We start from the raw sequence: 27,662 nt of genomic DNA, 5'->3' as shown, positions 1-27,662 counted from the left end.
CAGGACAACGATTCAAAACACACCAGCAAGTCCACCTCTGAAAGGCTTAAGGAAAACAAAATGAAGACTTTGGAGTGGCCTAGTCAAAGTCCTTAGTCCGATTGAGATGCTGTGGCCTGACCTTAAAAAGACAGATCATGCTTGGAAACCTTGATTGCAGTTGTTGCCGCTAAGGGCGGCCCAAACAGTTATTAGATATACGGCGCAATAACTTTTTCACACAGGACCCTGTAGGTTTGGATTTCTTTTTCCTCAATAATAAAAATCTTCATTTGAAAACCGTATTTTGTCTTTACTCGAGTTATCTTTGTCTAATATTTACATTTGTTGGGTGATCTGATACATTTAAGTGTGACAAACATGCAAATGAATAGGAAATCCGAAAGGGGGCAAATCCTTTTTTCACACAACTGTCATTTACCAGTGCAGGCTCCGTGCCATGATGTGCATAAATAAAGCCACAGTGTCACTTTTTCTTTGCGCTAACGTGGTTCCAGTTTAGCAAAAAAAAAAAATCTCTGCAAGCAGTAAACAAAAATTGTAATCATCACCAATGGTGGACAAATCCTTTAGCACCAGGAGAATAAAGGATTCTTTCTTCCTGTGACCAAAAAGAAGTCCCAAAAACACCAAACTATCGGCAAATCCACTGGGATCTGCCAACAGAAATCCAGATCCAGTGGTAAACGCTCAGGATCAGCACTACATGGTGGTTTCTGGTCTCGGAAAGTAGCTTCTTGGCGGCTCGAGAAGACATAATAATTGTGTTAATATCGATTTGTATGGACGAGGAGCACAACAAAAGTCATTACTCAAAAACACCGGTGTGAGAGCTCATCTGGCGTTCTCCTACATACAAGAGAGTGACCCATTTTTTATGCGGGAAGTGGTTTTGTGGTCAATGTTGACCAAGGTTAGAATGTTTTTAGTACATTTTAACATGATCTGTGCGGATTTTACATCTTAAAAACATGAAAGGTATTTTAGTCCGGCACCCAGAAGTCCAAAAAAATACCAATTGTTCAGAATTTGTCACAGAATCAATAGCAGAGGAAATGAGGTCGTGTTTCGCCATCCTTCCTCCTGGGCTCGTGTTCCGATATCACCACCTCGACATAGCAGTACGCCAACGTGCCTCAACCATGGTCTTGGGGGTATTCCAGTAGGAAAAAGTTATCACCTATCCACTAAACTTTATGAGATCATGAGACCCCCGCTAATAGATGTTGAGGGCTGTACTTGGCCATCTCTGGCAGTGCCATAGAGAGTGCATCTTGTGGCAGCCTAGTATGTGCACCACTGCCTCTCCATTCTGGCATTCGTAGGGGGTCACCGTCACCAGGGTAGAAGTTATCACCTGTTCTGTAAATAAGTGATAATATCTTACCGGAATAACCCTTTAAAGGGGTTGTCTGGGGCTGCAGGAAAAAAATACATTAGTGCAGCGCCCCAGGGTCCTGGTCGTTGCAGTAATATCATTCTTTCACCAGGAGGAGTGATGTTACGTCTGAAGGCAATAAAGGAGATCTCTTTACCAGGTATCACAAACCACACAACACACTTCACACTCCAGGTTGCCAGGGGGAGCCATGCTTCTATCTATTAGGGCACTCCTCACAATTAGGTAAAACTGGTAGTCTGCATAGGAAGTGAGAGAGAAGCTGGCTGGAGTGAGAGGGAGCCAGATGCAGACTGCGGTCTGTGGAGAATGAGGGTTCACGGAGCTGCACCTGCCCCACGTGCGGCAGCATCCTAAGAAAGGACACGAAGGGATTTGCGATGCTGAGAGTGAGAAACAAAGTCATAGCACAAGGAGAGGAATACCAGGGGGAGTTCTGCCCTGCAATAGGCTGCCTTCCTCTGAGGCGCAGAAGCCGGTAGCCAGAACACCGAGGGAGTAAGGATCTCTATGCTTTACTTCAGAGACTGGCAGGACAGTTAATTCCACGTTGGCTGCCCGACCTTATACCCAGGAGGCACGGTGGCAACTTGTGGGGGCTGGGGCATCGTAGGGTCCCTGTAAAAAGCCTCAGGCCATCAGTCATACGGGTTTGTCCTATCCTATCCATCAGGGGGACAGAGAGAAAGAGACATTACATCTACGATAGTTGTCAGGCGCTAGAGGAAGGCTACTGATTTCCACCTGGATAAGGGGACTCTGGATTTGCCTTCAGACCGGCCGGACTCTGCCTGCCCTGTGGTCTGGTGCTCTGGACTGTGGATGCTGAAGCCTTCAGTAAAGGTAAAGAGACTGCAATCTGGTGCCCTTGTTCTTTACTGCGCCTCACCCCATCCATCATCTACACTTTGGGAAGCCCTGGGGACACACTTCACCTGTGGGAAGGTATACCATCTAGCTGCCATAACATCACCCCAGCGGACCCCTAAGCAGCATCGGTCACCCTGACCGAATACCACAGGTGGCGTCACGAACATTTCCCCTTTAAAGACCTTTCCCCCATTTATTAACGGACGTCTCCTAAGGCCACGGACCGGGTCAGCCACTGTGACATCCCCCACTGAGAACCGAAGGACCCGGTACCGAGTACCCCACTGCCCTACTGGGGGCACTCCATTAGCGTGTTGCTCGGCACAGCCCCATAAAGTCTGAATGGGGCGGCGGTCCAGCTTATTCACTGCTCCATTCTTACTGGCGTAAAAGTGCCGCAGTCTGCCAATCGGTGCTGATCCCATCAGTCAGACTGCCACCAATCAGTAAGTTATTATTTATCCTACGGATAAGCGCTAACTTGAGAAAACTGGACAGTTCCTTTAAGGGAAGTTAAATGCAATAAGACATTTTTCTGTGCTCCTTCTCATCCCCCTTCTGAAGGATACACCACATATGAGCTGCCGAGAAGAGATACGTAAACTACTATGACCACATATGAGCCGCTGAGAAGAGTTATGGCAACTACTACAACCACGTATTACCCGCCAAGAAGAGTTACAGCAACTACTACGACCATGTATGAGCTGCTGAGAAGAGTTACAGCAACTACTACGACCATGTATGAGCTGCTGAGAAGAGTTACGGCAACTACTACAACCATGTATAAGCCACCGAGAAGAGTTACAGCAACTACTACAACCATGTATGAGCCACTGAGAAGAGTTACAGCAACTACTACGACCATGCATGAGCCGCTGAGAAGAGTTACGGCAACTACAATGACCACGTATGAGCCGCTGAGAAGAGTTACGGCAACTACTACAACCACGTATGAGCCGCCGAGAAGAGTTACAGCAACTACAACGACCACGTATGAGCCGCCGAGAAAAGTCACGGCAACTACAACGACCACATATGAGCCGCTGAGAAGACTTACGGTAACTACTATGACCACGTATGAGCCACCAAGAAGAGTTACAGCAGCTACTATGACCACGTATGAGCCGTCGAGAAGAGTTACGGCAACTACAACGACCACATATGAGCCGCTGAGATGAGTTACGGCAACTACTACAACCACGTATGAGCTGCCGAGAAGAGTTACAGCAAGTACTATGACCATGTATGAGCCGCCGAGAAGAGTTACGGCAACTACTATAACCACGTAGGAGCCGCCGAGAAGAGTTACAGCAGCTACTATGACCACGTATGAGCCGTCGAGAAGAGTTACGGCAACTACAACGACCACATATGAGCCGCTGAGATGAGTTACGGCAACTACTACAACCACATATGAGCCGCCGAGAAGAGTTACAGAAACTACTATGACCACGTATGAGCCACCGAGAAGAGTTACGGCAACTACTACAACCACTTGGAGCCGCCAAGGAGAGCTACGGCAACTACTACGACCACATATGAGCCGCCGTGAAGAGTTACGTAAACTACTGCGACCACATATGGGCTGCCGAGAAGAATTATGGCAACTAATACAACCATGTATGAGCTGAGAAGAGTTACGGCAACTACTACGACCACATATGAGCCACCGAGAAGAGTTATGGCAACATCTTTGACCACATTTCTGGCTCAGGAGATTGGCTGCCACTTTATAAGCCCATTTTTTCATTAGACTGGCAAAAAGAGAATCATTTCTCCTGCAAATTAAAAAGCAATATAAAAGGATAAGGGATGGCCTTAACCGGATTTTGGGGTCCTAATGTGGAATTCTGGGGGGAAAAGGGCACTGTTATGTTTACTTTCTAGGTCTCGTCTTCTTTTGCTTCATATTTATTGTGGGCAGTGTTCACGCTAATCCCCGAGGTATCAGCATACAATGCCTCGCTGAGTGCACAAGCCCGGCCAACAAGTACGCGATAAGATCTACACTCGCAAATCCCAAACTGAGCCCCACCCCCGACATGGGAAACTTTTTCTACTTTATTGTTCTAAATATTTGCCGTGGAGAATTACTTCATTCCAGTCAAACATTTATTTCATGTTGTTGCTAATTTAGTATAACTCAAAAAACAGACCTCGAGTCTCATGACTATAAAAATCCATCCAAAGCCGAGAGGGGGAGGGCGGGCAAAATACTCCATAGGCATGGGGACTGGTACTGAATTATATGTGGTATATACATGATATAGCCTAGGTTAATGCATGTAATGTGTACACAGCGTTACCGTCTCTTAAAGGGGCTGTCTGGATCGGATGGGCTCCAACCGATGGGACACGCACTGGTCAAACTGGAACAGCAGGTTGGTTACCCAACAGCAGCTCCATTCATTTTCCATGGGGCTGCTGGAAGTAACCGAGTACAGCCCCAAAGAGAATGAATGGAGCGGCAGTGGAGCATCCGACCAGCAGTTCTATTTTGAAATGAATGAAAATTCTCCATTTCGCAGATTGTTGTGAGTTCCAGGAGTCTGATCCAAACCGATCAGCTAGTTATTACCTATTCCTCAGACAGATGATAACTTGTCTGCACAGGAGAACCTGTTTTAGGCCCCCATACACATTAGATAGCTGCAGAACGAATGGCCACCTCTCCCGTCTCCCCCCAGGAACACAATGACCAAACTCCTTTTGTATCTCTTGTAGAAAAAAAGATCCAACGCTGAAATTTAACAGGCTTGTCCTCCTTGACATCGTCAACCGGGGGGAGACTTGGTAGATCTCCATACACATTAGACCGTTGGATTCAGACGACAGTGTATGGGCACCTCTTGTCTGCTATTCCTTCTTTTGTGCTCCAGAGTGGTTTCTTCTTCCGACAACTGGATGTTGGCACTATGGTCAGCCATATTGAAGGTTTATGGAGCACCGTCCTTTGTCACTCGGTCAAGCACTAATTTTCTACATTTCTATTACTCTCTTCACCCTTCTTCTCTAAGGCTCGTTTCATAGGGACCGTGCATAGATCACAAGACCTGACCTCCTGAGCTAACTGCCCCGTGAACCTATATGAGGTCAGAAGCCCCTGCGGCTGGGACACTTGCATACTACCTAATATATACTTGATAACGGTCCACCAAAAAAAGGTAAAGCTTAGCAAAACAGCAGGGTTTACATGCTCTTAATTTTGCACCCAAAATGTTGGCGAGTACGCCAGTAGTAGGTGGCGCACTTCTGTGTGCTGAAGTGCCCTTTTTAGATCATAGACATTCCCTACGGAGTAGCTAAAGCCATTGTTTCACTAACTCCCCTCCCCAGTATTAGGCATATAGGGCCCAGCAAATACAGGGGGCCCAATTGCGTTGGCAGTCAGTGATATTCGTTGATGATGAAAATTAGGCTACGTTCACATTAGCGTTGCGCCGCTGTTGCGTCGGCGACGCAGCGGCGACGCGCCCCTATGTATAACATAGGGGACGCGTGCGTTTTTTGGGTGGCGTTTTTCGCCACGTGCGTCGTTTCCGACGCTGGCGTCGGACGCACGAAAACGCAACAAGTTGCATTTTCTGTGCGTCCGATTTTCGTCAAAAACGACGCACGCGTCGCAAAACGCGCGCGTTTTTGCGCGCGTTTGCGCGCGTTTTTCCATGCGTCGCGCGTTGCGTCGCCGACGCAGGGCGGCGCAACGCTAGTGTGAACGTAGCCTTAATGCAGATAGTTGGATTACCAAGAAAAGTTGAGATTATAGGCACGGAACAGGCCCCATTTCAAGTTTTTGTTATGGCGACCCAAGGTTACTACTTACACCTCCTATCAGACTCTGCAGTCTCAGCTGGAAACTGATAATCACACAGTCACATAGTCATAGGCTTCTTAGAAATACAAAGACCCTGCTGTCTACTCCTCTCCTCTTTCTGGTCAGCTCCACCTCCAGATGTACAGAAGCTCAGAAGATATATTTGGTGCAAATTAATTCACCAGACCCAATCCACCAACCTGAGGCCACTGGAAAGGTCTCCTATCTTACAACATTGTCAGCTCTGGCGTGATGATGTCATCGATGAGGTCACACCAGGCCAACTAGTCAAAAATAGAACCATGGTTGACATAAAGTAGGAGGCGTTTTTCAAGGCACCCCAGAGACTACTGATGTGGCCGATGGACCAGGTCATGAGAATCAATGCAAACCAACTCTACTACTAGCAGTAGAAGCTTTAATAATCAGATAAAATATTGCAGTATTTTACATCAACATGTGGTAGTTCAACTCACGTGGTGGTATACGGAGGCAGAAAATAGGAACACTGTCTCTTTAAATCTTGGCTGGTTTATTATTATGCGGCATAAATAGGAAAACAACAAAGAAAATAAATCGCTGCAACACAGTCCATGCACATGGGGTGGCACCCCGCTCTGGAGCAACACGGGTTCAGTCCTACCTCCTCAAGACACAAAACCACTGGAGAATCCTCTCACCAGTCTTGCTGACCCAAGACTGCCTCTGGAGCTCAGTTATTTAGACCCCAGACCATGTGACTATCATGTGACTAACCACATGACCATGACTTCACACAGGTCCTGGCAGCTCTGCAGGTGGAGATAAGGTGGACCTCCTCCCACCCGCTGTATGAAGGTCCACATGAAACCAGCCCATTATGCAACTTTAACTTAACCCTCACAACACGTAGTGTGCTGGAGGAAAATACTCTGGTTTCATATCACGGACACCATTAAGCACAGTGACACATATCTCCCCTCTATTACACTACCAGTGACTTTGTGACAAACGCCATAAAGTGTTAATGTGGCCTGCTAATAGATTGTGACCTCTTAGGGAGGTTTCCCGTTTTGGACAGGCCTTTTTGTTAGAAAGGTCCCTCAAAGATAAGCTAATCAATATGTATCTGGTTGCTTGGACCCCTCCTAAAAAAGAAAGTAAGCAGTGATCTGTAGGAAGTAAGTAATCATTTCTCCTGCAGCACCTCCGCAGGGCAAATAAAGTATTACATATCTAGGATTGAAATCAGTGAGCTGTCCATGTAATGGATGGATTCAATGGGTCCTCCAGCCTGAGTCATACTCTTTGCAGCCAGTCCTGAATTCGGGGTCCACTTATCTCCAAATTCTCTAATTGAGCATTTCAATATGGGGCTTTTGAAAATTGTGATAATTTCATGATCATTTTGAATACAGCTCCTTGTTGACAGGTTTTTACAGGTTTGTGGTTACTCGTATATCCCCTGCTGTGCACTGCTGTTGCTTTCCTGTTCTCTGCACTCTACATATAGTTTCACACCTTTGCAGAGCAGTAGTCCGAAGCCAGGACCACAGAGAAACATCTACAGCAATGCTGCCTAACCACAGCACGGCCCTGAGCTCTCTAGTAGTTAAACGCTGTGGATTTCCTTTCATTTTTTTGTACAATTTTTTTTTTGTATGAGACTTGATTTTTTCTTTTTGCATCAATTAATAACAACGGTCATTTAAATACTAATCCCCAAAAATAAATACATTTTACTCCCCTTTTACGCATGGACTGACACTTCACCCCTTTTTTTATTCGAAGGGATTCTTGACAAGATCTTTCAACCCAAGATCAAAAGGAATTGCGCTGACTCCTCGCTTCAAGGGTCCTATAATAAATCTTCAGCACCATTGTTACCCCATATATGCCATCTCTCCCCAAAGGTAGACGAGACTCAAAATAGGGGAGATCTGCTGGACTCCGAAAAAGGCAGGCAAATCTGATAGGTGCCCGTGCTCTATCACAGAGCCTAGTCCATGGAAACTCTCCATCTTCACACCTATTGGATATAGCCTGTGACCTGACTTCTTCTGCTCAAGTCTACGGAGTGCAGAAATAGGGAGAGACCAGCAAAGGGGTAGTTTGGAGTCTGCAAATGGGTGGTCTGGTATCTGCATGTGTTTTTAGAAGGTTTGATGTGTGGTCATATACCGTATATTTGCAAAATTTTTGTAGTTTTTAGGCACCTCCCAAAAATTATCCCTTGTCGACTCATCCCCTTTTAAAGGCTGTGCCTAATCATGTCTATATCACACCATATTCCTGCTTCATTCACGCCTCTACCGTGCCCCACTAAATGTGCTTAAGCCACCGATGAAGCCCTTGAAACCTGCTTACCAGGATGTTTTCGGAGGCTATTTCTACACATGATAGATCTACCAATTACCAGGACCCTCTGTAAATGATAAACATTTACTATTATTGAGATGCGGTATAAATGGGGAGGTTATAGAGCCCCCAAATCTTCCCAATGGCCCTTCTGAAAAGTCGGTAAGAACATGCTACCCAAGCCCAAGTCAGGAGCGCAACCAGAGTGAGGGAAGAGGTTGAGGAGCCTGGGGGGGACCCAAAAGGCCCGTATGAGAAGATCAATAATATTAAGGACATGTGATATTGGGGGCCCGGTTGTAGATGTTGCATTTGGGCCCACAAGCATTGACCCGGATATATCAGCAGATGTTGTATTTAGGAGCTCAGACTTCAGTGCGAGCAGGGAACACTTGACCGGCCGTCACCTATGTGGTCACAATTTACTTTTATCCGTCTATTACTAGCCACAGGATGTCGATATTTTCACCTCTTCTGTAGTTATTTAGACATATGCTGGTCATACATATAACCACTGCTCACACCGCTACCATGACTCAAATTCACCATTTTCATATCGTTGGTGATGACGTGGCCAGACCCTCATTCTCAAGACCAGTGGAGGTTGGGTCCCTATGGCCACCCTGGTTTTTAATAACAATCCACCTTGAGCTGAATATTTAAAGATTTGTCTACTGCTTGGATAATAGTACCCGACACCGACCACTACTCAGCGGACAGGTCTGGTTACTCCGGCGCCATACACTGTGTAAATCTGGCCACCGCCAGAGTTTGTAACACTGATAGGTGGGGTGCTAGGACCAAAGGATGTTTTTAATATCAAAGTAATGGGCAACCCCTTTGATACCTTTTAGATCTTAAGAACCAATCAATTAATTGAATCTTTTCAAAAGCCAAAAAAAATGCACCAAATAAAACGCAGTGGGCGGCATGAGTTTTCATGAAATCACATCCGCAATGTTTGACCTGTTATACGTTTTGGGAGGAAAATTTGAAGATTTTACTGTCATCATTTTGGAGTAAAAATTACTTTATTATTTATTGATCTTTTTTGTTCTTTTGTGGGAGGCAGGATAAAAAAAAAAAACAAAAAAAAAAACAGAATTCGGACATTTTCGGACACACAGTGCCACACCTCTCATAAGGTTATAGAAGGCGTTGCAGCTCAGACTATTCACTTCAATAGAGCAGAGCTGAAATGCCAGACACAACCCCGGGACAGGTGTGTAGCTGTTTCTGGAAGAAGGAATCCATGTTCTTCTAGCTCAGTAGAAGCCCTTTAAACCGTGCAGAGAGGATAGATGACAACATGTCACGCATCATCGATTTGTACGGTCTGATGCGGAGCAGATTGCTGAGGAATGTCGCCTGTCGGATTTAGTTTGGCTGAAGTCCAATCTGACGTTACCTTGTAGTTGTTGTGAGCGCTCGCCATTTGGAGAATGCAGGTTTACGCAAGAGACAAGGCCAAACAGGTCCACGTTAGACGGCTGTTGATTAGTCAAGTCAGAAAAAGATTATGGGCGGATATTTATGAAAAGGGAGATTACAATCTTGGTATAAAGGCAGCTAAAACAAGTTATGAATTTTGAGGGAACACAATGTTTGCGTTGGGTCTAATTGTAACATTATGTACCACAGAGAGGCCCATAAGAACAGGAGACTGAGGTCTGCATGCCCCTTACCCAAAAAATGCAGCTAGAGACTTAACAAAAAGTGTATAAGCATAGCTGGATAGTACCCAAAAAGCGTATAAGCATAGCTGTATAGTACCCGAAAAGTGCAGAAGCATAGCTGGATAGTACCCAAAATGTGCAGAAGCATAGCTGGATAGTACCCAAAAAGTGTATAAGCATAGCTGGATAGTACCCAAAAAGCGTATAAGCATAGCTGGATAGTACCCAAAAAGTGCAGAAGCATAGCTGGATAGTACCCAAAAAGTGCACAAGCATAGCTGGATAGTACCCAAAAAGTGCAGAAGCATAGCTGGATAGTACCCAAAATGTGCAGAAGCATAGCTGGATAGTACCCAAAAAGTGCAGAAGCATAGCTGGTGCAGCACCCCAGGTAGCCGGCTGCTGCAGTGATGTTGCCTTCCCTTCGGTGAGGGTGATGTCATGCTTGGAGGCTAGGGGGATTCTTTCTATCATGTAAGACACTTACATTTACCACATCTGAATCCAGGCCAGGAGGGGGAGCTCAGGACTGGATTCAGGGGAGCTTCCTTGGACTTTATGTTTCCTGGTCTGGAGGAGGAGTCAGCCAGTTGTAGAGGAGAAGGACGTCTGGAGCAGACGTAGAGGCCAGCAGCCCGAGGGAGCTGCAGCCTCTGGAAAGAGAGATAACGAGAGGAGTTGAATTGTGAAGGAGCTTAGAGGGAAGAAGCACGGTGGAGGAAAGGGCTCAGGAGGGGAACAGAGGAAGGACACCCTCAGAGCCAGAGCGCAGAAGCCAGGTACCGGGAGCCCGATGTCGTGTTGTTCTCCAGGACGCGCGATGGAACCGGAGGGCATAGTACTATATGTCAATTGCCTGTAACAAGTCTGAGGTGAAGCAGTGACCTTAAGAGCCGGGTCATCTAAGAGATGCTATAAACAGGCTCAAACTGCCTATCGTACAGAGATCTGTCTTAGGACAGGAGAGAAGGGACCCTGTCAGCAAGCTTTAAGCCGCAGGGACCTCGCCATCTGGTACAAGTAGGAAAGGCTTACGGACCTCACCTGAAGTGGGATCCCTTATTACCTTCAAGCCGGCCGGATTACTGCTACCCTGCACCTGGTACCCTGGACTGAGGACTGCTACCATCAGTAAACCAGGTAAAAGACTGCAAACTCTGTGTCCTCCACTTATTCGTCGGCATACACCATCTTTGCCACACACCTTGGGAGCCCTGGGGACCCTGCTTCACCTGTGGGAAGCATTACCATCTTGCTGCAACAACATCACCTCAGAGGACCCCTTTAAGCAGCGTCGGTTCTTACTGACCCAATACCACAGGTGGCGTCACGAACAATAGACATTACAAATACCTTTAAATACCTTTCCCTTTAATTGGGTGCCCAGGGCCACGGACCGGGTCGCAGCCACCATGACATTCCCTTTAAGACCAGACCCGGTACCGAGTACGCCACTGACCTGGTAGGGCGATCCACTGGATAGTACCCAAAAAGTGTAGATGCGTAGCTGGAGAGAGTAAAAAGTGTAGATGTGTATGCTGGATAGTACCCAAAAAGAGTTGAAGCGTAGCTGGATAGTACCCAAAAAGTGTAGATGCATAGCTGGATAGTACCCAAAAAATGTAGAAGTGTAGCTGGATAATACCCAAAAATTATTATTATTATTATATAGTACCCAAAAAATGTAGAAGTGTAGCTGGATAATACCCAAAAATTATTATTATTATTATATAGTACCCAAAAAATGTAGAAGTGTAGCTGGATAATACCCAAAAAGTGTAGAAGCGTAGCTGGATAGTACCCAAAAAATGTAGAAGTGTAGCTGGATAATACCCAAAAAGTGTAGATGCGTAGCTGGAGAGAGTAAAAAGTGTAAAGCATAGCTGGATAGCACACAAAAAGTGTAAAAGCGTAGCTGGAGAAAACCCAAAAAGTATAGCTGGAGAGATCCCAAAAAGTGCGGCTAGAGAGTACCCAAAAAGTATAAAAGCATAGCTGGAGAGTACCCAAAAGTGTAAACGTGTGGCTGAAGAATACCAAAAAGCATTGCTGGATAGTACCCAAAAGTGTGAAAGTGTATATGGAGAATACCCAAAAAGAGTAAAAGCGTAGCTGGAGAGAACCCAAAATGTGTAGCTGGTGAGTATCCAAAAAGTGCACAAGTGTAGCTGGAGAGAACCCAAAAAGCGTAGCTGGAGAATGCAGAGGTAGTAGTTGCACCTGCCCAAGCCACAGGAAACGCCACTGGTATTATTAATGGCAATGTTACGATCATCAGCCTCCACTTCCGCTATAGTCACCAAGACCCTGCTCACCAACAATAGTCTCTCTGTCCCCCAACTGTGCTCCTTTGTATATGCCAATTTTTCACAAATTTGCCAGGACTGTCACATTTGTTCAAAAACAACTAGGCCAAATTTGTTGCATCTTGGACCAAAATGGACAAGATTTAAATAGTCGACATCAACAAATGTGTTGTTCTGTGTAAGGATTATAGAGGGTGAGACTAAAATGTCTCTAAGTTACCAGCACAAAATTTTGGTGAAAATGCTCCTATACCCGCTAGCCGGTTACCAACGATGATCCATTTGCTAGAATGCGACCACCCAATCCTTTCATAAAAGGCAGACATGCCTGGGTTTTCGTTTCCTAGCCAGTGATCCCCAACATTTCTTACCTCGAGAGACACATTCATCTTCATCTCTGAAAGAGGGTCACGGCCCACATCTAGAGCCCCCTGGAGTTGTGAAAAACAGATTTTTTTTTTTTTAACAAGCCCTTCCCAGTCATCTCACCATGACAATTGCTCGGATTCTTATGCTTCCCCTTTTTTCCCCCTTCTAACAAATCTTCTAGAACTGACCATTCAAATTCCGCTTAATATATCTCACCTCTAACAGGTGCCATTGTCATGAATAGAAATCAGCAAATCGATTTGATGCAATTCGAAATTGTGTACAATCTTAGGAAATTTGCCATACCTGGCAAATTCCAACAATTAGTGATTCAATTTGCTTAAGTCGCTAAAAAGATGCTCGCCTCTTTTTTTTTTACATGAAACAGAAGATTGAATCAGCCAAGAAGGCTCATGTGGAGGAAGAACGACGACCTGACACTGTAAGGGACCCTCAACGTCAATGTTACATGCAGCAGGATATGGAGGGGAAAGTATCCCATGCACACGCAGGGGACAAGACTGACAGTCAGTGCAAAATATATTTGTCAGCAATGGCTGTGATCACAACAAGCCCTTAGTCGTGCTGGCGAGCATGGGAAGTTGCATGATTGATTGCATGTGAGCTTACAGGCGTATACCGTAATTCACACCAGGCAAAGAGTTGACTATTGGATAGCCATGCTTTCGACCCTCATCATAAAAACAAATTGGGTGATTTTTTCTGGCTTCTGAAAAGGAGTCAAAATTGGTGAAATACCAGGAAAACGTTGTGTTCTCAGTTTGGCAAAGCTGTACGTCTGACCGCTCCTTGCCGAGCTAACTTTTTTTCACTGTTGCCAGCACAACAATAATTAGCTGAGAAAGCAGCAATTACAGTATATTTGACAGGATGGACCAGATGTTTTATCTGCCTCTGCCACAAGCTGATGCACTTCAACAAACAGCGGCTCATCGACTGAACCGTGACTGCATCCTTTCTCAAGCAGATATTCCAAGCCACGATCCCATTGAATTCCAGGTAAGCTAATTGGGACAGTTCTTGCCACTGGTCCAGTACTGTCATGTACAGCCACCATTGTGCTGTCAGAGAGGGTGTTCAGCACAAAAGGTGGGCTTGTTCCTCCAAGCAGACCAAGTTATCAACCACAAGTGTGGAAACCCTCACTTTTGTCAAAATGAATCAGGCATGGATCAGTGCTGACTTTCATTCACCTGCGGCTGATACCAATGATTAGATAGGCAGTAGGGCCTGTCTGCCTGTCCATTGTGTTCTACACTGACACTGATGATGCCACATGCCCAGCTGAGCATTGGTCTATCTGTCCTGTTGTATCTATGCTGTGCTAGTGCTGCCAGAGCTGGCCCTATAAACTGTGCCACTGTGGTAACTGCCACTGTTGTTAGGCTACGTTCACATTAGCGTTGCGTCAGGCGCAGCCGCGGCGACGCATGCATCATGCGCCCCTATATTTAACATGGGGGCGCATGGACATGCGTCGTCTTGCGTTTTGTGACGCATGCGTCATTTTTGGCGCAAGCGTCAGGGCGCAGAAGACGCTGCAAGTTGCATTTTTTTTGCGTCCAAAATCAAGCCAAAAAAGGACGCATGCGTCACAAAACAATGCGTTTTTGCATGCGTTTTGCGTTGCGTCGCCGACGCAACACACAACAACGCAAATGTGAACGTAGCCCCACACTGTCAAATCTGTTGCCTGTCCAATGTTTTCTATAGCTATGCTATACTGCTGCTGAGAATGCTACCTTCTACAGGGTAAATTAACCTGAAACTGCTCCCAAAAAGGGGGTCATTTTGGCGTGGCTTTTTAAAAAGCCATTGCGTCTTCATTTCCCAAACTGTAAACCTGTCACAAAAGAGGGATAATTTTTGGAAGGATTGTTAAATAGCCATTGCCTCTTCATTTGCCAAATAACAAACCTGTTTGCAGCGCCCCAGAGATCTGGTCGTTGCATTATGACACTCTGCCGCTAAGGGGAGTGATGGTACGTCTGATGGCACTAAAGGAGTTCTGACCAGGTATCACAAACACACATGACACTTCACACTCCGGCCACCAGGGGGAGTGGTTCTATCTAGTAGATCACTCTTCACACTCTGGTAAAACTGGGGGTTGGACAGGAAGTTAGTCAGAAAGAGCCCGGGAGAGCTAGAGAGAGGACCTGTAAGGGGTGGGATCCTGACAGTGGGCTAGAAAGGAGAACAGAACGTTACGGAGCCGCGCCTGCACTACCTTGCAGCGGTATTCTAGAAAGGACACAAAGCAAAGTTGATTGTGGAGAAGTGAGAAGCGGAATCACAGTGTAAAGGAGATAGAGCCAGTAGGAGTCGTGCCGTGAGACCAAGGCAACATCCTTCTGAGGCGCATAGCGGTGGCCGGAGCACCGAGAAAGTAAGAGACTTTACGCATTACTTCAACACGGCAGGACAGTTAATTATAGGTTGGCTGTCTCACCTAAATCACCTAAGCAGACAAGGGAGGCAACTGTGGGAGAGGGGCGTCTCTAGGGTCCCAGAATAACTCCAGGCCTATCCGTCATACGGGTGCGTCCTAACCATATCATCTGGGAGACGAAGAGAGAGAGAAAGAACAACGAACACAGACACAACAGTTGTGAGGACTATCCCGTGGTGCTCAGCAGGGAAGGACTACAACACACAGGCGCTAGTGGGTAGGCACTGATTTCCACCTGCAAAGGAAACTGTGGATGTGCCTTCGGACCGGCCGGTCTCAGCCAGCCCTGTTAGCAGTGCTCTGGATTGCGGATCCCAAGGCCTTCAGTAAAGAGGTAAAGAGACTGCAACCCTGTGTCCTTGTTATTCATCGCGCCTCGCACCACGCATCACACCGTCACCTTTCATTGGGCGCCCCTTAGCAGGGTCACGGACCGGGTCTAGCCACCGTGACGACCCTAATTCAGATACTGAAGGGCCCGGAATCGAAAGCTCGTGGCCCTGTGTCTGGGGGCGCTCCAATTTGGCGTCACGAACAGGATCTACTTAAGCCTGAAAGAATCAGGTCATGTGTGCCTTGGAACTGTGTTGAATTGTACTTGAACTGTGATCCCTTGCAAAGACTGTGTATTGCTAATTGCCGCCAAAAATCTGCCATTGCCGCGCCGAGTGGGGCGCAAGGGGAGGAGCCATTGTTTCGTGGGCGGAGCCGGCCGAAAAGAGCGCGGAACGAAAAGGCGCGGTGAAGTGCCGATTACGGAAGTGGAATTCCGACCCCGGGGGGTTAACAGGAAGGAAGAACGGCCATGTCAGATCCAGGAGAAGCGGCGGCCACAGCCGCGGGGGCACTTCCAGACCCCGTAGTAGACGCAGCCGCGGGCCTGGTACCACCGCCGGAAGCCGCGGGGCCTGCTGCTCCCACCGGCCAGCTGGACACTGCTGCAGCCACAACAGCCATAATGCCCTTCTCCATGCCGTACCTACCAGGAGCCACCTGGCTCCTGCGATACTCCGGAGAAGCCCACACGTTCACTGACTTTAAAGAGGGGATTTGCAGCCTGCTCGAGTTTTATCCCCTGACAGAGCCTCAGAAGGTTCATATGATAACTGGACAGCTCTTTGACGCGGCTTTGAGAGAAGCGAAGTCCTGGCCCGCCGCGGATAAGAAAACTGCACAGCAGGTCCTTGCAAAGCTAAAAGCCACCTTTGACACCCGAACCGCTACGGAAATTAAATTGGCATTCTATGGGTGCAAGCAGAGCCCGCAGGATAGCTTACGGGACTATGCCCTCAATCTTCAGGAGGCACTGCAGGCCATCAAGCAGAGTGACCCCAGCAGCATGCAAGATGAAGATAAACTCCTGAAAGAGCGGTTCATCGAGGGGCTCCTGTGCAGTAACCAAAGGGCTCAGTTATATTTCTTAGCCATGCAGAACCCAGACCTGACCTTTGCGCAATTCAAAGATAAAGCCATCCTAGCGCTCCCAGAGCGACAGCCCAGCCGTGCTGTACTCCCCAGGCGTCAAGCTCTCACGTACCACCAGGAGGTGGCGCCAGAAACACCCGTCTCTGCTGAGGCCGATGCCCAGACTCTGGATAACGACTCCCCTGCAGGACTACGCCTCCAGATGCAAGAGTTGACCAAGAGCGTTGCTGCCCTAGCCCGGACCGTCCAGTCCCTACAGGAGGCCCCCAAGGAGAAGATCCAGCTGGCTTCTAGACCGGAGGATGTCCCCTGGCAGCGACAGAGGAGGATCCCATCGACCAGAGGCCGAGACGACGATAGCTTCCATCGGGATGGACGACCGATTTGCCGCCGCTGCCACCAAGTGGGCCATCTTGCAAGGTACTGTCCTTTAAACGAGCAACCCCTGGGGCAAAGGGCCAACCCCCAGGAATAGGATAATCAGGCCCGCAACATTGGAGAGCCAAATACGTCGGGGGGCGACCAGTTCTCCCCATCGTGATCGACGGTATCCCCATGAAGGCTCTGTTGGACACCGGTTCCCAGGTGACGACTATGCCCTACGTCCTCTATAAATGCTATTGGGAGGACACCGACATTACCCGGGGTCCCTGCTGCTTTAAAGTGGCACCCAACTGAACTGAGAGTCATGAACTGTGTGTGACCAAACTTTTGCAACGTTCAAGCGTCTTCACCTCCCATAAAGGGAAGTACTGTTATGTTTATTTATTCATAATGTTTCACAAATTTCATATGCTTTATGTTAACATGTATTGTTGTTTTTCTTCTTCCCAGTCCAGGAGTACTGGATTTAACCGGGGGGAGTGCAGCGCCCCAGAGATCTAGTCGTTGCAGTATGACACTCTGCCGCTAAGGGGAGTGATGGTACGTCTGATGGCACTAAAGGAGTTCTGACCAGGTATCACAAACACACATGACACTTCACACTCCGGCCACCAGGGGGAGTGGTTCTATCTAGTAGATCACTCTTCACACTCTGGTAAAACTGGGGGTTGGACAGGAAGTTAGTCAGAAAGAGCCCGGGAGAGCTAGAGAGAGGACCTGTCAGGGATGGGATCCTGACAGTGGGCTAGAAAGGAGAACAGAACGTTACGGAGCCGCGCCTGCACTACCTTGCGGCGGTATTCTAGAAAGGACACGAAGCGAAGTTGATTGTGGAGAAGTGAGAAGCAGGATCACAGTGTAAAGGAGTTAGAGCCAGTAGGAGTCGTGCCGTGAGACCGAGGCAACATCCTTCTGAGGTGCATAGCGGTGGCCGGAGCACCGAGAAAGTAAGAGACTTTACGCATTACTTCAACACGGTAGGGCAGTTAATTATAGGTTGGCTGTCTCACCTAAATCACCTAAGCATACAAAGGAGGCAACTGTGGGAGAGGGGCATCTCTAGGGTCCCAGAATAACTCCAGGCCTACCCGTCATACGGGTGCGTCCTAACCATATCACCTGGGGGACGAAGAGAGAGAGAAAGAACGAACACAGATACAACAGTTGTGAGGACTATCCCATGGTGCTCAGCAGGGTAGCACTACAACACACAGGCGCTAGTGGGTAGGCACTGATTTCCACCTGCAAAGGAAACTCTGGATGTACCATCGGACCGGCCGGTCTCAGCCAGCCCTGTTAGCAGTGCTCTGGATTGCAGATCCTAAAGCCTTCAGTAAAGAGGTAACGAGACTGCAACCCTGTGTCCTTGTTATTCATCGCGCCTCGCACCACGCATCACACCATCACCTTTCATTGGGCGCCCCTTAGCAGGGTCACGGACCGGGTCTAGCCACCGTGACGACCCTAATTCAGAGACTGAAGGGCCCGGTATCGAAAGCTCGTGGCCCTGTGTCTGGGGGCGCTCCATGTTGCTACCCCCCTAAACAAGTATTGTTTTTAGATCACGGCTTGCCACAAAATCACAGCTCCTTTCGTATATATCCAAGGTATATAGACACCGGCACAGCAGTCATCTGCCCTCAAAAAGGGATAATTTTTGCACATTTTTTACATTTTATAAACTTTGTCTGTGCAGTGTGCTGTTAATCAGGCTGTTGATTACCACCAGTTTCCATCCGTTTACCCACAGCCAGGTATATGGAGATCACTTTGACATTACTAAGGCTTTGTTTGCGTTAAAGAGCTTGAAAAGGGTTCAATAAAGTCCTATGAGACCACAGAGTGTTGCAAACATCTTTTTTTCTGGGCAACTGGAGGCTTTCCAGTGTTCCAATTTGTGACAAATCGATTATCTGCAAATCAAATCTTTGGGAAAAATGTGACAAACTTGGAAAATTCCAGTTTAAAAAGATTTAAGAGATAATCAGCGTTAGTCACTTTAACTGTCGGGGGTTTATATACAACTAGATGGTGGCCCGATTCTAACGCATCGGGTATTCTAGAATATGTATGTATGTATATAGCAGCCACATAGTATATAGCACAGGCCACGTAGTATATAGGAGCCATGTAGTATATAGCAGACAAATACTATGTGCCCTGTGCTATATACTATGTGGCTGCTATATACATACATATTGCAGAATACCCGATGCGTTAATAAAGGCCACTCAATATATAACAGTGGCCACGCAGTATATAACACAGCCATGTACTATATAACAGCCCACGCAGTATATAGCAGCCACGCAGTATATAACACAGGCGACGTAGTATATAACACAGGCCACGCAGTATATAACACTGGCCACGTAATATATAGCACAGCCCACGCAGTATATAGCAGCCACGTAGTATATAACATTTCCCTTGCAGTATATAGCAGCCACGTAGTATATAACACTGCCCACGCAGTATATAACAGTGGCCACGTAGTATATAGCATGCAGTATAGAACATAGCCCACGTAGTATATAGCACAGCCACGTAGTATATAACACTGCCCACATAGTATATAACACTGCCCACATAGTATATAACACTGCCTATGTAGTATATAGCAGCCACGCAGTATATTACACAGCCCACGTCGTATAAACAGTGTGGGCACCATATCCCTGTTAAAAAAATAATTAAAATAAAAAATAGTTATATACTCACCCCTGGGATCCAGGGAAGCTCCGGCGATGCTCGCGCGGCTGCCGCCATCTTCCGTTCACAGGATGCATTGCGAAATTACCCAGATGACTTAGCGGTCTCGCGAGACCGCTAAGTCTTCTGGGTAATTTTGCAATGCATCACCGGGAACAGAAGATGACGGCAGGCGCGTGCGGCTCGGCGGACTACGGAGGGTGAGATTAGCAGGTTTTTTGTTTTTTTATTATTTTTAACATTACATTTTTTTACTATTCATGCCGCATAGGCATCATCAATAGTAAAAAGTTGGGGACACACAAGGTTAATAGCAGCGGTTACGGAGTGCGTTACCCGCGGCATAACGCGGTCCTTTACCGCAGGCATTAACCCTGTGTGAGCGGTGACTGGAGGGGAGTATGCAGGCACCGGGTACTGACTGCGGGGAGTAAGGAGCTGCCATTTTCTTCCGGACTGTGCCCGTCGCTGATTGGTCGTGGCTGTTTTACCGCGACCAATCAGCAACTTGGATTTCCATGACAGACAGAGGCCGCAACCAATGAATATTCGTGACAGACAGACAGAAGGACAGAAGGAAGTATCGCCCCACTCCTGCCTTTGCCGAACACCCACTCCTACCAGCCTGGGGCCTGCAGCATCGCCCCACTCCTGCCTCTGCCGAACACCCCCTCCTACCAGCCTGGGGCCTGCAGCATCGCCCCACCCCTGCCTCTGCAAACACCCCCCATACCAGCCTAGGGCCTGCAGCATCGCCCTACTCCTGCCTCTGCCGAACACCCACTCCTACCAGCCTGGGGCCTGCAGCATCGCCCCACCCCTGCCGAACACCCACTCCTACCAGCCTGGGTCCTGCAGCATCGCCCCACTCCAGCCTCTGCAGAACACCCACTCCTACCAGCCTGGGGCCTGCAGCATCGCCTCACCCCTGCCGAACACCCACTCCTACCAGCCTGGGGCCTACAACATCGCCCCACCCCTGCCTCTGCCGAACACCCACTCCTACCAGCCTGGGGCCTGCAGCATCGCCCCACCCCTGCCTCTGCCGAACACCCACTCCTAACAGCCTGGGGCCTGCAGCATCGCCCCACCCCTGCCTCTGCCGAACACCCACTCCTACCAGCCTGGGGCCTGCAGCATCGCCCCACTCCTGCCTCTGCCGAACACCCACTCCTACCAGCCTGGGGCCTGCAGCATCGCCTCACCCCTGCCGAACACCCACTCCTACCAGCCTGGGGCCTGCAGCATCGCCCCACTCCTGCCTCTGCCGAACACCCACTCCTACCAGCCTGGGGCCTGCAGCATCGCCTCACCCCTGCCGAACACCCACTCCTACCAGCCTGGGGCCTGCAGCATCGCCCCACCCCTGCCTCTGCCGAACACCCACTCCTACCAGCCTGGGGCCTGCAGCATCGCCCCACCCCTGCCTCTGCCGAACACCCACTCCTACCAGCCTGGGGCCTGCAGCATCGCCCCACTCCTGCCTCTGCCGAACACCCACTCCTACCAGCCTGGGGCCTGCAGCATCGCCCCACCCCTGCCTCTGCCGAACACCCACTCCTACCAGCCTGGGGCCTGCAGCATCGCCTCACCCCTGCCTCTGCCAAACACCCACTCCTAACAGCCTGGGGCCTGCAGCATCGCCCCACCCCTGCCTCTGCCGAACACCCACTCCTACCAGCCTGGGGCCTGCAGCATCGCCCCACTCCTGCCTCTGCCGAACACCCACTCCTAACAGCCTGGGGCCTGCAGCATCGCCCCACCCCTGCCGAACACCCACTCCTACCAGCCTGGGTCCTGCAGCATCGCCCCACTCCAGCCTCTGCCGAACACCCACTCCTACCAGCCTGGGGCCTGCAGCATCGCCTCACCCCTGCCGAACACCCACTCCTACCAGCCTGGGGCCTGCAACATCGCCCCACTCCTGCCTCTGCCGAACACCCACTCCTACCAGCCTGGGGCCTGCAGCATCGCCCCACCCCTGCCTCTGCCGAACACCCACTCCTAACAGCCTGGGGCCTGCAGCATCGCCCCACCCCTGCCTCTGCCGAACACCCACTCCTACCAGCCTGGGGCCTGCAGCATCGCCCCACTCCTGCCTCTGCCGAACACCCACTCCTACCAGCCTGGGGCCTGCAGCATCGCCTCACCCCTGCCGAACACCCACTCCTACCAGCCTGGGGCCTGCAGCATCGCCCCACTCCTGCCTCTGCCGAACACCCACTCCTACCAGCCTGGGGCCTGCAGCATCGCCTCACCCCTGCCGAACACCCACTCCTACCAGCCTGGGGCCTGCAGCATCGCCCCACCCCTGCCTCTGCCGAACACCCACTCCTACCAGCCTGGGGCCTGCAGCATCGCCCCACTCCTGCCTCTGCCGAACACCCACTCCTACCAGCCTGGGTCCTGCAGCATCGCCCCACTCCAGCCTCTGCCGAACACCCACTCCTACCAGCCTGGGGCCTGCAGCATCGCCCCACTCCTGCCGAACACCCACTCCTACCAGCCTGGGTCCTGCAGCATCGCCCCACCCCTGCCTCTGCCGAACACCCACTCCTACCAGCCTGGGGCCTGCAGCATCGCCTCACCCCTGCCTCTGCCGAACACCCACTCCTACCAGCCTGGGGCCTGCAGCATCGCCCCACCCCTGCCTCTACCGAACACCCACTCCTACTAGCCTGGGGCCTGCAGCATCGCCCCACTCCTGCCTCTGCCGAACACCCACTCCTAACAGCCTGGGGCCTGCAGCATCGCCCCACCCCTGCCTCTGCCGAACACCCACTCCTACCAGCCTGGGGCCTGCAACATCACCCCACCCCTGCCTCTGCCGAACACCCACTCCTACCAGCCTGGGGCCTGCAGCATCGCCTCACCCCTGCCGAACACCCACTCCTACCAGCCTGGGGCCTGCAGCATCGCCCCACTCCTGCCTCTGCCGAACACCCACTCCTAACAGCCTGGGGCCTGCAGCATCGCCCCACCCCTGCCTCTGCCGAACACCCACTCCTACCAGCCTGGGGCCTGCAACATCGCCCCACCCCTGCCTCTGCCGAACACCCACTCCTACCAGCCTGGGGCCTGCAGCATCGCCCCACTCCTGCCGAACACCCACTCCTACCAGCCTGGGGCCTGCAGCATCGCCCCACTCCTGCCTCTGCCGAACACCCACTCCTACCAGCCTGGGTCCTGCAGCATCGCCCCACTCCAGCCTCTGCCGAACACCCACTCCTACCAGCCTGGGGCCTGCAGCATCGCCCCACTCCTGCCGAACACCCACTCCTACCAGCCTGGGTCCTGCAGCATCGCCCCACCCCTGCCTCTGCCGAACACCCACTCCTACCAGCCTGGGGCCTGCAGCATCGCCCCACCCCTGCCTCTGCCGAACACCCACTCCTACCAGCCTGGGGCCTGCAGCATCGCCCCACTCCTGCCTCTGCCGAACACCCACTCCTACCAGCCTGGGGCCTGCAGCATCGCCCCACCCCTGCCTCTGCCGAACACCCACTCCTACCAGCCTGGGGCCTGCAGCATCGCCCCACCCCTGCCTCTGCCGAACACCCACTCCTACCAGCCTGGGGCCTGCAGCATCGCCCCACCCCTGCCTCTGCCGAACACCCACTCCTAACAGCCTGGGGCCTGCAGCATCGCCCCACCCCTGCCTCTGCCGAACACCCACTCCTACCAGCCTGGGGCCTGCAGCATCGCCCCACCCCTGCCTCTGCCGAACACCCACTCCTACCAGCCTGGGGCCTGCAGCATCGCCCCACTCCTGCCTCTGCCGAACACCCACTCCTACCAGCCTGGGGCCTGCAGCATCGCCCCACCCCTGCCTCTGCCGAACACCCACTCCTACCAGCCTGGGGCCTGCAGCATCGCCCCACCCCTGCCTCTGCCGAACACCCACTCCTACCAGCCTGGGGCCTGCAGCATCGCCCCACTCCTGCCGAACACCCACTCCTACCAGCCTGGGGCCTGCAGCATCGCCCCACTCCTGCCTCTGCCGAATACCCACTCCTACCAGCCTGGGGCCTGCAGCATCGCCCCACCCCTGCCTCTGCCGAACACCCACTCCTACCAGCCTGGGGCCTGCAGCATCGCCCCACCCCTGCCTCTGCCGAACACCCACTCCTACCAGCCTGGGGCCTGCAGCATCGCCCCACTCCTGCCTCTGCCGAACACCCACTCCTACCAGCCTGGGGCCTGCAGCATCGCCCCACCCCTGCCTCTGCCGAACACCCACTCCTACCAGCCTGGGGCCTGCAGCATCGCCCCACCCCTGCCTCTGCCGAACACCCACTCCTACCAGCCTGGGGCCTGCAGCATCGCCCCACCCCTGCCTCTGCCGAACACCCACTCCTACCAGCCTGGGGCCTGCAGCATCGCCCCACTCCTGCCGAACACCCACTCCTACCAGCCTGGGGCCTGCAGCATCGCCCCACTCCTGCCTCTGCCGAATACCCACTCCTACCAGCCTGGGGCCTGCAGCATCGCCCCACCCCTGCCTCTGCCGAACACCCACTCCTACCAGCCTGGGGCCTGCAGCATCGCCCCACCCCTGCCTCTGCCGAACACCCACTCCTACCAGCCTGGGGCCTGCAGCATCGCCCCACTCCTGCCTCTGCCGAACACCCACTCCTACCAGCCTGGGGCCTGCAGCATCGCCCCACCCCTGCCGAACACCCACTCCTACCAGCCTGGGGCCTGCAGCATCTCCCCACTCCTGCCTATGCTGCCAGCTTCCTGTAGCAGCGACCCTGCCACCTGGGACCCCGCCCTACCACCTCTCCTCCTGGTAAGCTACCGTCCAAACGTACTATAAGACGCAGCATTATTTTATTAAAACATTTTTTTCCTATTTTCCTCCCCAAAATTTGAGGTACCTTTTATAATCCAGTGCATTTTATAATCCATATTTATAAAAAAAAAAAAAAAAAAACTATCAGGTTCCTCGCATCATGTTCTCATTCACTTTATGCAGTTAATAGCCCTCTGTGTCTGTACTGCTACATACTTAGGCAGATAACTGGTTCATGCAGCTTTACATGAACACCCGAGCCTTACACTATAGCTGGTCCGAATAACTAAAGCAATTGTTACCATCCACCTCTCGTGTCTCCCCTTTTCCTCATAGTTTGTAGCTTGCGAGCAGCAGGGCCCTCATTCCTCTTGGTATCTGTTTTGAACTGTATTTCTGTTATGCTGTAATGTTTATTGTCTGTACAAGTCCCCTCTATAATTTGTAAAGCGCTGCGGAATATGTTGGCGCTATATAAATAAAAATTATTATTATATAAATAAAAATTATTATTATTATCCTCAAAATACAGTAACTAAATAATATTGTCCTCTCATAAATTATTTAAAAGATGCCAAAAATATTAAAACACAACATTTTTCAATGTTATATATAGACATTTCTATTATTATTTTCTAAAAATATTCGGCATGGCCACGTTTTGTATCGGAAAATAGAAAACATGAAATATATATATATGTATAGATATATAGTGTATATATATATATATATATATATATATATATATATATATATACATATATATATATATATCTCAAACTAATGACCCAAAAGGTGTCCATGGATGACCTGATCAGTGACAGCCGATGTCTCTGACCCCTCGCTCGTGTTTCCTGTTCTACGGCATATTAACCAAGTACGGTATATTACAATTCCTCTTCACTGACTGTTTCGTTGGTTTGTACATTGTTTTTATTTTTCTTTATACACATTTATGTCTAGATATCATATAACCAATACATTTCGATGTTAGAAATTAGGAAACAGATGCAAACCTTTCAAACAGAAGATCCAGAGAAGCGCAAAGCTGGAGCAAAACATTTCATCAATACTATGGAGGGAAGAAGAAAAAAAAAAAAACAGAGTACAGTATATTTAGGAAAAAATTTAGGCAAAATATTTGGAGATGGCAAAAGAAAAATTCAGACAAGATAAATATCTGAAGGAGAACCCATATTGAATACCCCAAAGCCAGACCTTGTTGGCTTGATATTTTGGCAAGAGACTGTTATTGCCAAGAGGGGTAAAACCAAACATCTTTTAATCCACATTATTATACAATATCGACGCGTTTCGATCCTGTACTGGAAGCTTCTTCAGGGTCTTCGATTGAATATTATGGCGAAACATGTATTGATGTATAGATTTATATAAAATTACAAAACCCCAAATTCTTGTTGCTAACACCTAACGCCGTTAGTTCATTCATTCTTTTATGTTTTTCTAAATTCACGAACATTTTTATAATTCCAAATTGTCCAGATAAATTTTTTTGTTACTTTTACCACTTTTTTATTTCTCTTATATTTTAGTATTTTTTTTATGTTCAAGTCTTTGGTGGCGCAAAAACTTTTGATATCCTTTAATCAAACAGCTAATATTTTGTGAAGATTATATAGGAAAAGAAAGGAAAAAATTTAACTTTAATAGTATTTTTTATGGGCATATACACATATAATCCACTAGTGGAAATAAGAAAGGATATAATGAGGGAAAAAGGGGCTAATCAACATCCTAAAGCAAAATATAGAAAAAAAATTACAATTAAAATGGCTGATTCGCCCTCCTCATCATCACCTTATTTGATAACTTATAAGGAGGGAGTTAACGTCTTTTAGGGATTTTATCTGTAAGATCTCACAAAAAAAAATGTCCTGCTAATTTCACAGATATTGGTATCGCGCTAATAAAATTGTTCATTTATTTGTAAAAAAAAAAAAATTATTATATGCGCTCTATCAAAGAAAAATTTAAACCAAAATTTACAACGAAAGTCAAAATTATATGTGTTCTAACAAAAAAGCATCAAGAATTTAAAACGAAAAAAAAAAGTAAAAAAAAAAATAGGACGTAATTAAAACTTAAGAACCAAAAGTTAGGAAAAAGTAAATAAAAATAATAAGCAATAAGAATGTAGAATAAAAGTTTAAAAAATTAAATAAAATAAAGGCAATAAAAATGTGGAAGAAAAGGTTAAAAAATGAATAAAATAAAGGCAATAAAAATGTAGAAAAAAAAGTTTTTAAAAAGTTTAAAAAAGCAAAAGCTGCGAGTAACATACAAAATATAAAATAATAATAGTAATTTTATCTTATGTTATTACTACACTTGAACTTTTTTTTTATTCTGTATATCACTAGCAATTTAAATAAAAAGATTTAAAAAATTCCGACGTAAAACAGACCCACTTTTTCCATCAGTCCCTACATATTCCCTATCATTACCTTGGATGTCCTTGTATTGGTCTTCCCCGCTTTTTGTATGTGGGGGTCCGGCTCTGCAGAGGAGACAGGTCCTTCTGGGGGGTTCCACTTGGTGATATTGACAGAGAATCCCCTCTACTATTCATTATTATGTGTAATCTTCACATCCTCGCGTCACCACATCCTTCCTAATGGTGCAATAGTCTTTACTCCGGCCCATTGTGTGATTTCTTAGATCTCTACTTTAACCTACAAATTCTGAAAAAAATTATACTTGAATAATGGTATTTGATTATTATATTAGTTGCAATTAATTAAAAAAAAAATAGCGCGATCATTCAGGGTTTTTTAGATGTTCACAATGTTATGATATTTTGTTGCTTTATTTTCTCTCTTATTTTATGTCCATTTTTATTTTCTTCATTTATTTATTCATATATTCATTTATTTATTTTCTCTTTTATTATATATGTTCACAATGTAATGATATTTTGTTGCTTTATTTTCTCTCATTTTATAGTCATTTTTATTTTCTTCATTTATTTATTCCTATTTATTTTCTCTTTTATTGTGTTCAGTTATATTTTGTTGCTTTATTTTCTCTCATTTTATAGTCATTTTTATTTTCTTCACTTATTTATTCCTATTTATTTTC

The 27,662-nt window shown here is 48.5% G+C and overlaps 1 protein-coding gene across 1 annotated transcript in view; it reads right to left on the bottom strand.

The window, feature by feature from the left end:
- Positions 1-27,319, bottom strand: part of LOC138661598 (uncharacterized) — a 32,837-nt gene extending 5,518 nt beyond the window's left edge. The window contains exons 1-2 of the mRNA XM_069746418.1: positions 27,029-27,319; positions 25,580-25,635 (exon numbers count right to left, since the gene is read on the bottom strand). Coding sequence (XP_069602519.1) covers positions 25,580-25,635; positions 27,029-27,153 — 181 coding nt within the window. The 5' untranslated portion in view covers positions 27,154-27,319. The remainder of the gene's footprint in view (positions 1-25,579; positions 25,636-27,028) is intronic.
- Positions 27,320-27,662: the final 343 nt, after the last annotated feature.

The sequence above is a fragment of the Ranitomeya imitator genome, chromosome 2 (genome assembly GCF_032444005.1).
Source record: "Ranitomeya imitator isolate aRanImi1 chromosome 2, aRanImi1.pri, whole genome shotgun sequence".
In the NCBI taxonomy this organism is placed as follows: Eukaryota; Metazoa; Chordata; class Amphibia; order Anura; family Dendrobatidae; genus Ranitomeya; species Ranitomeya imitator.
The sequence above is the reverse complement of the archived record's forward strand: the minus strand, read 5'-3'. Positions and strand labels throughout refer to the sequence as shown.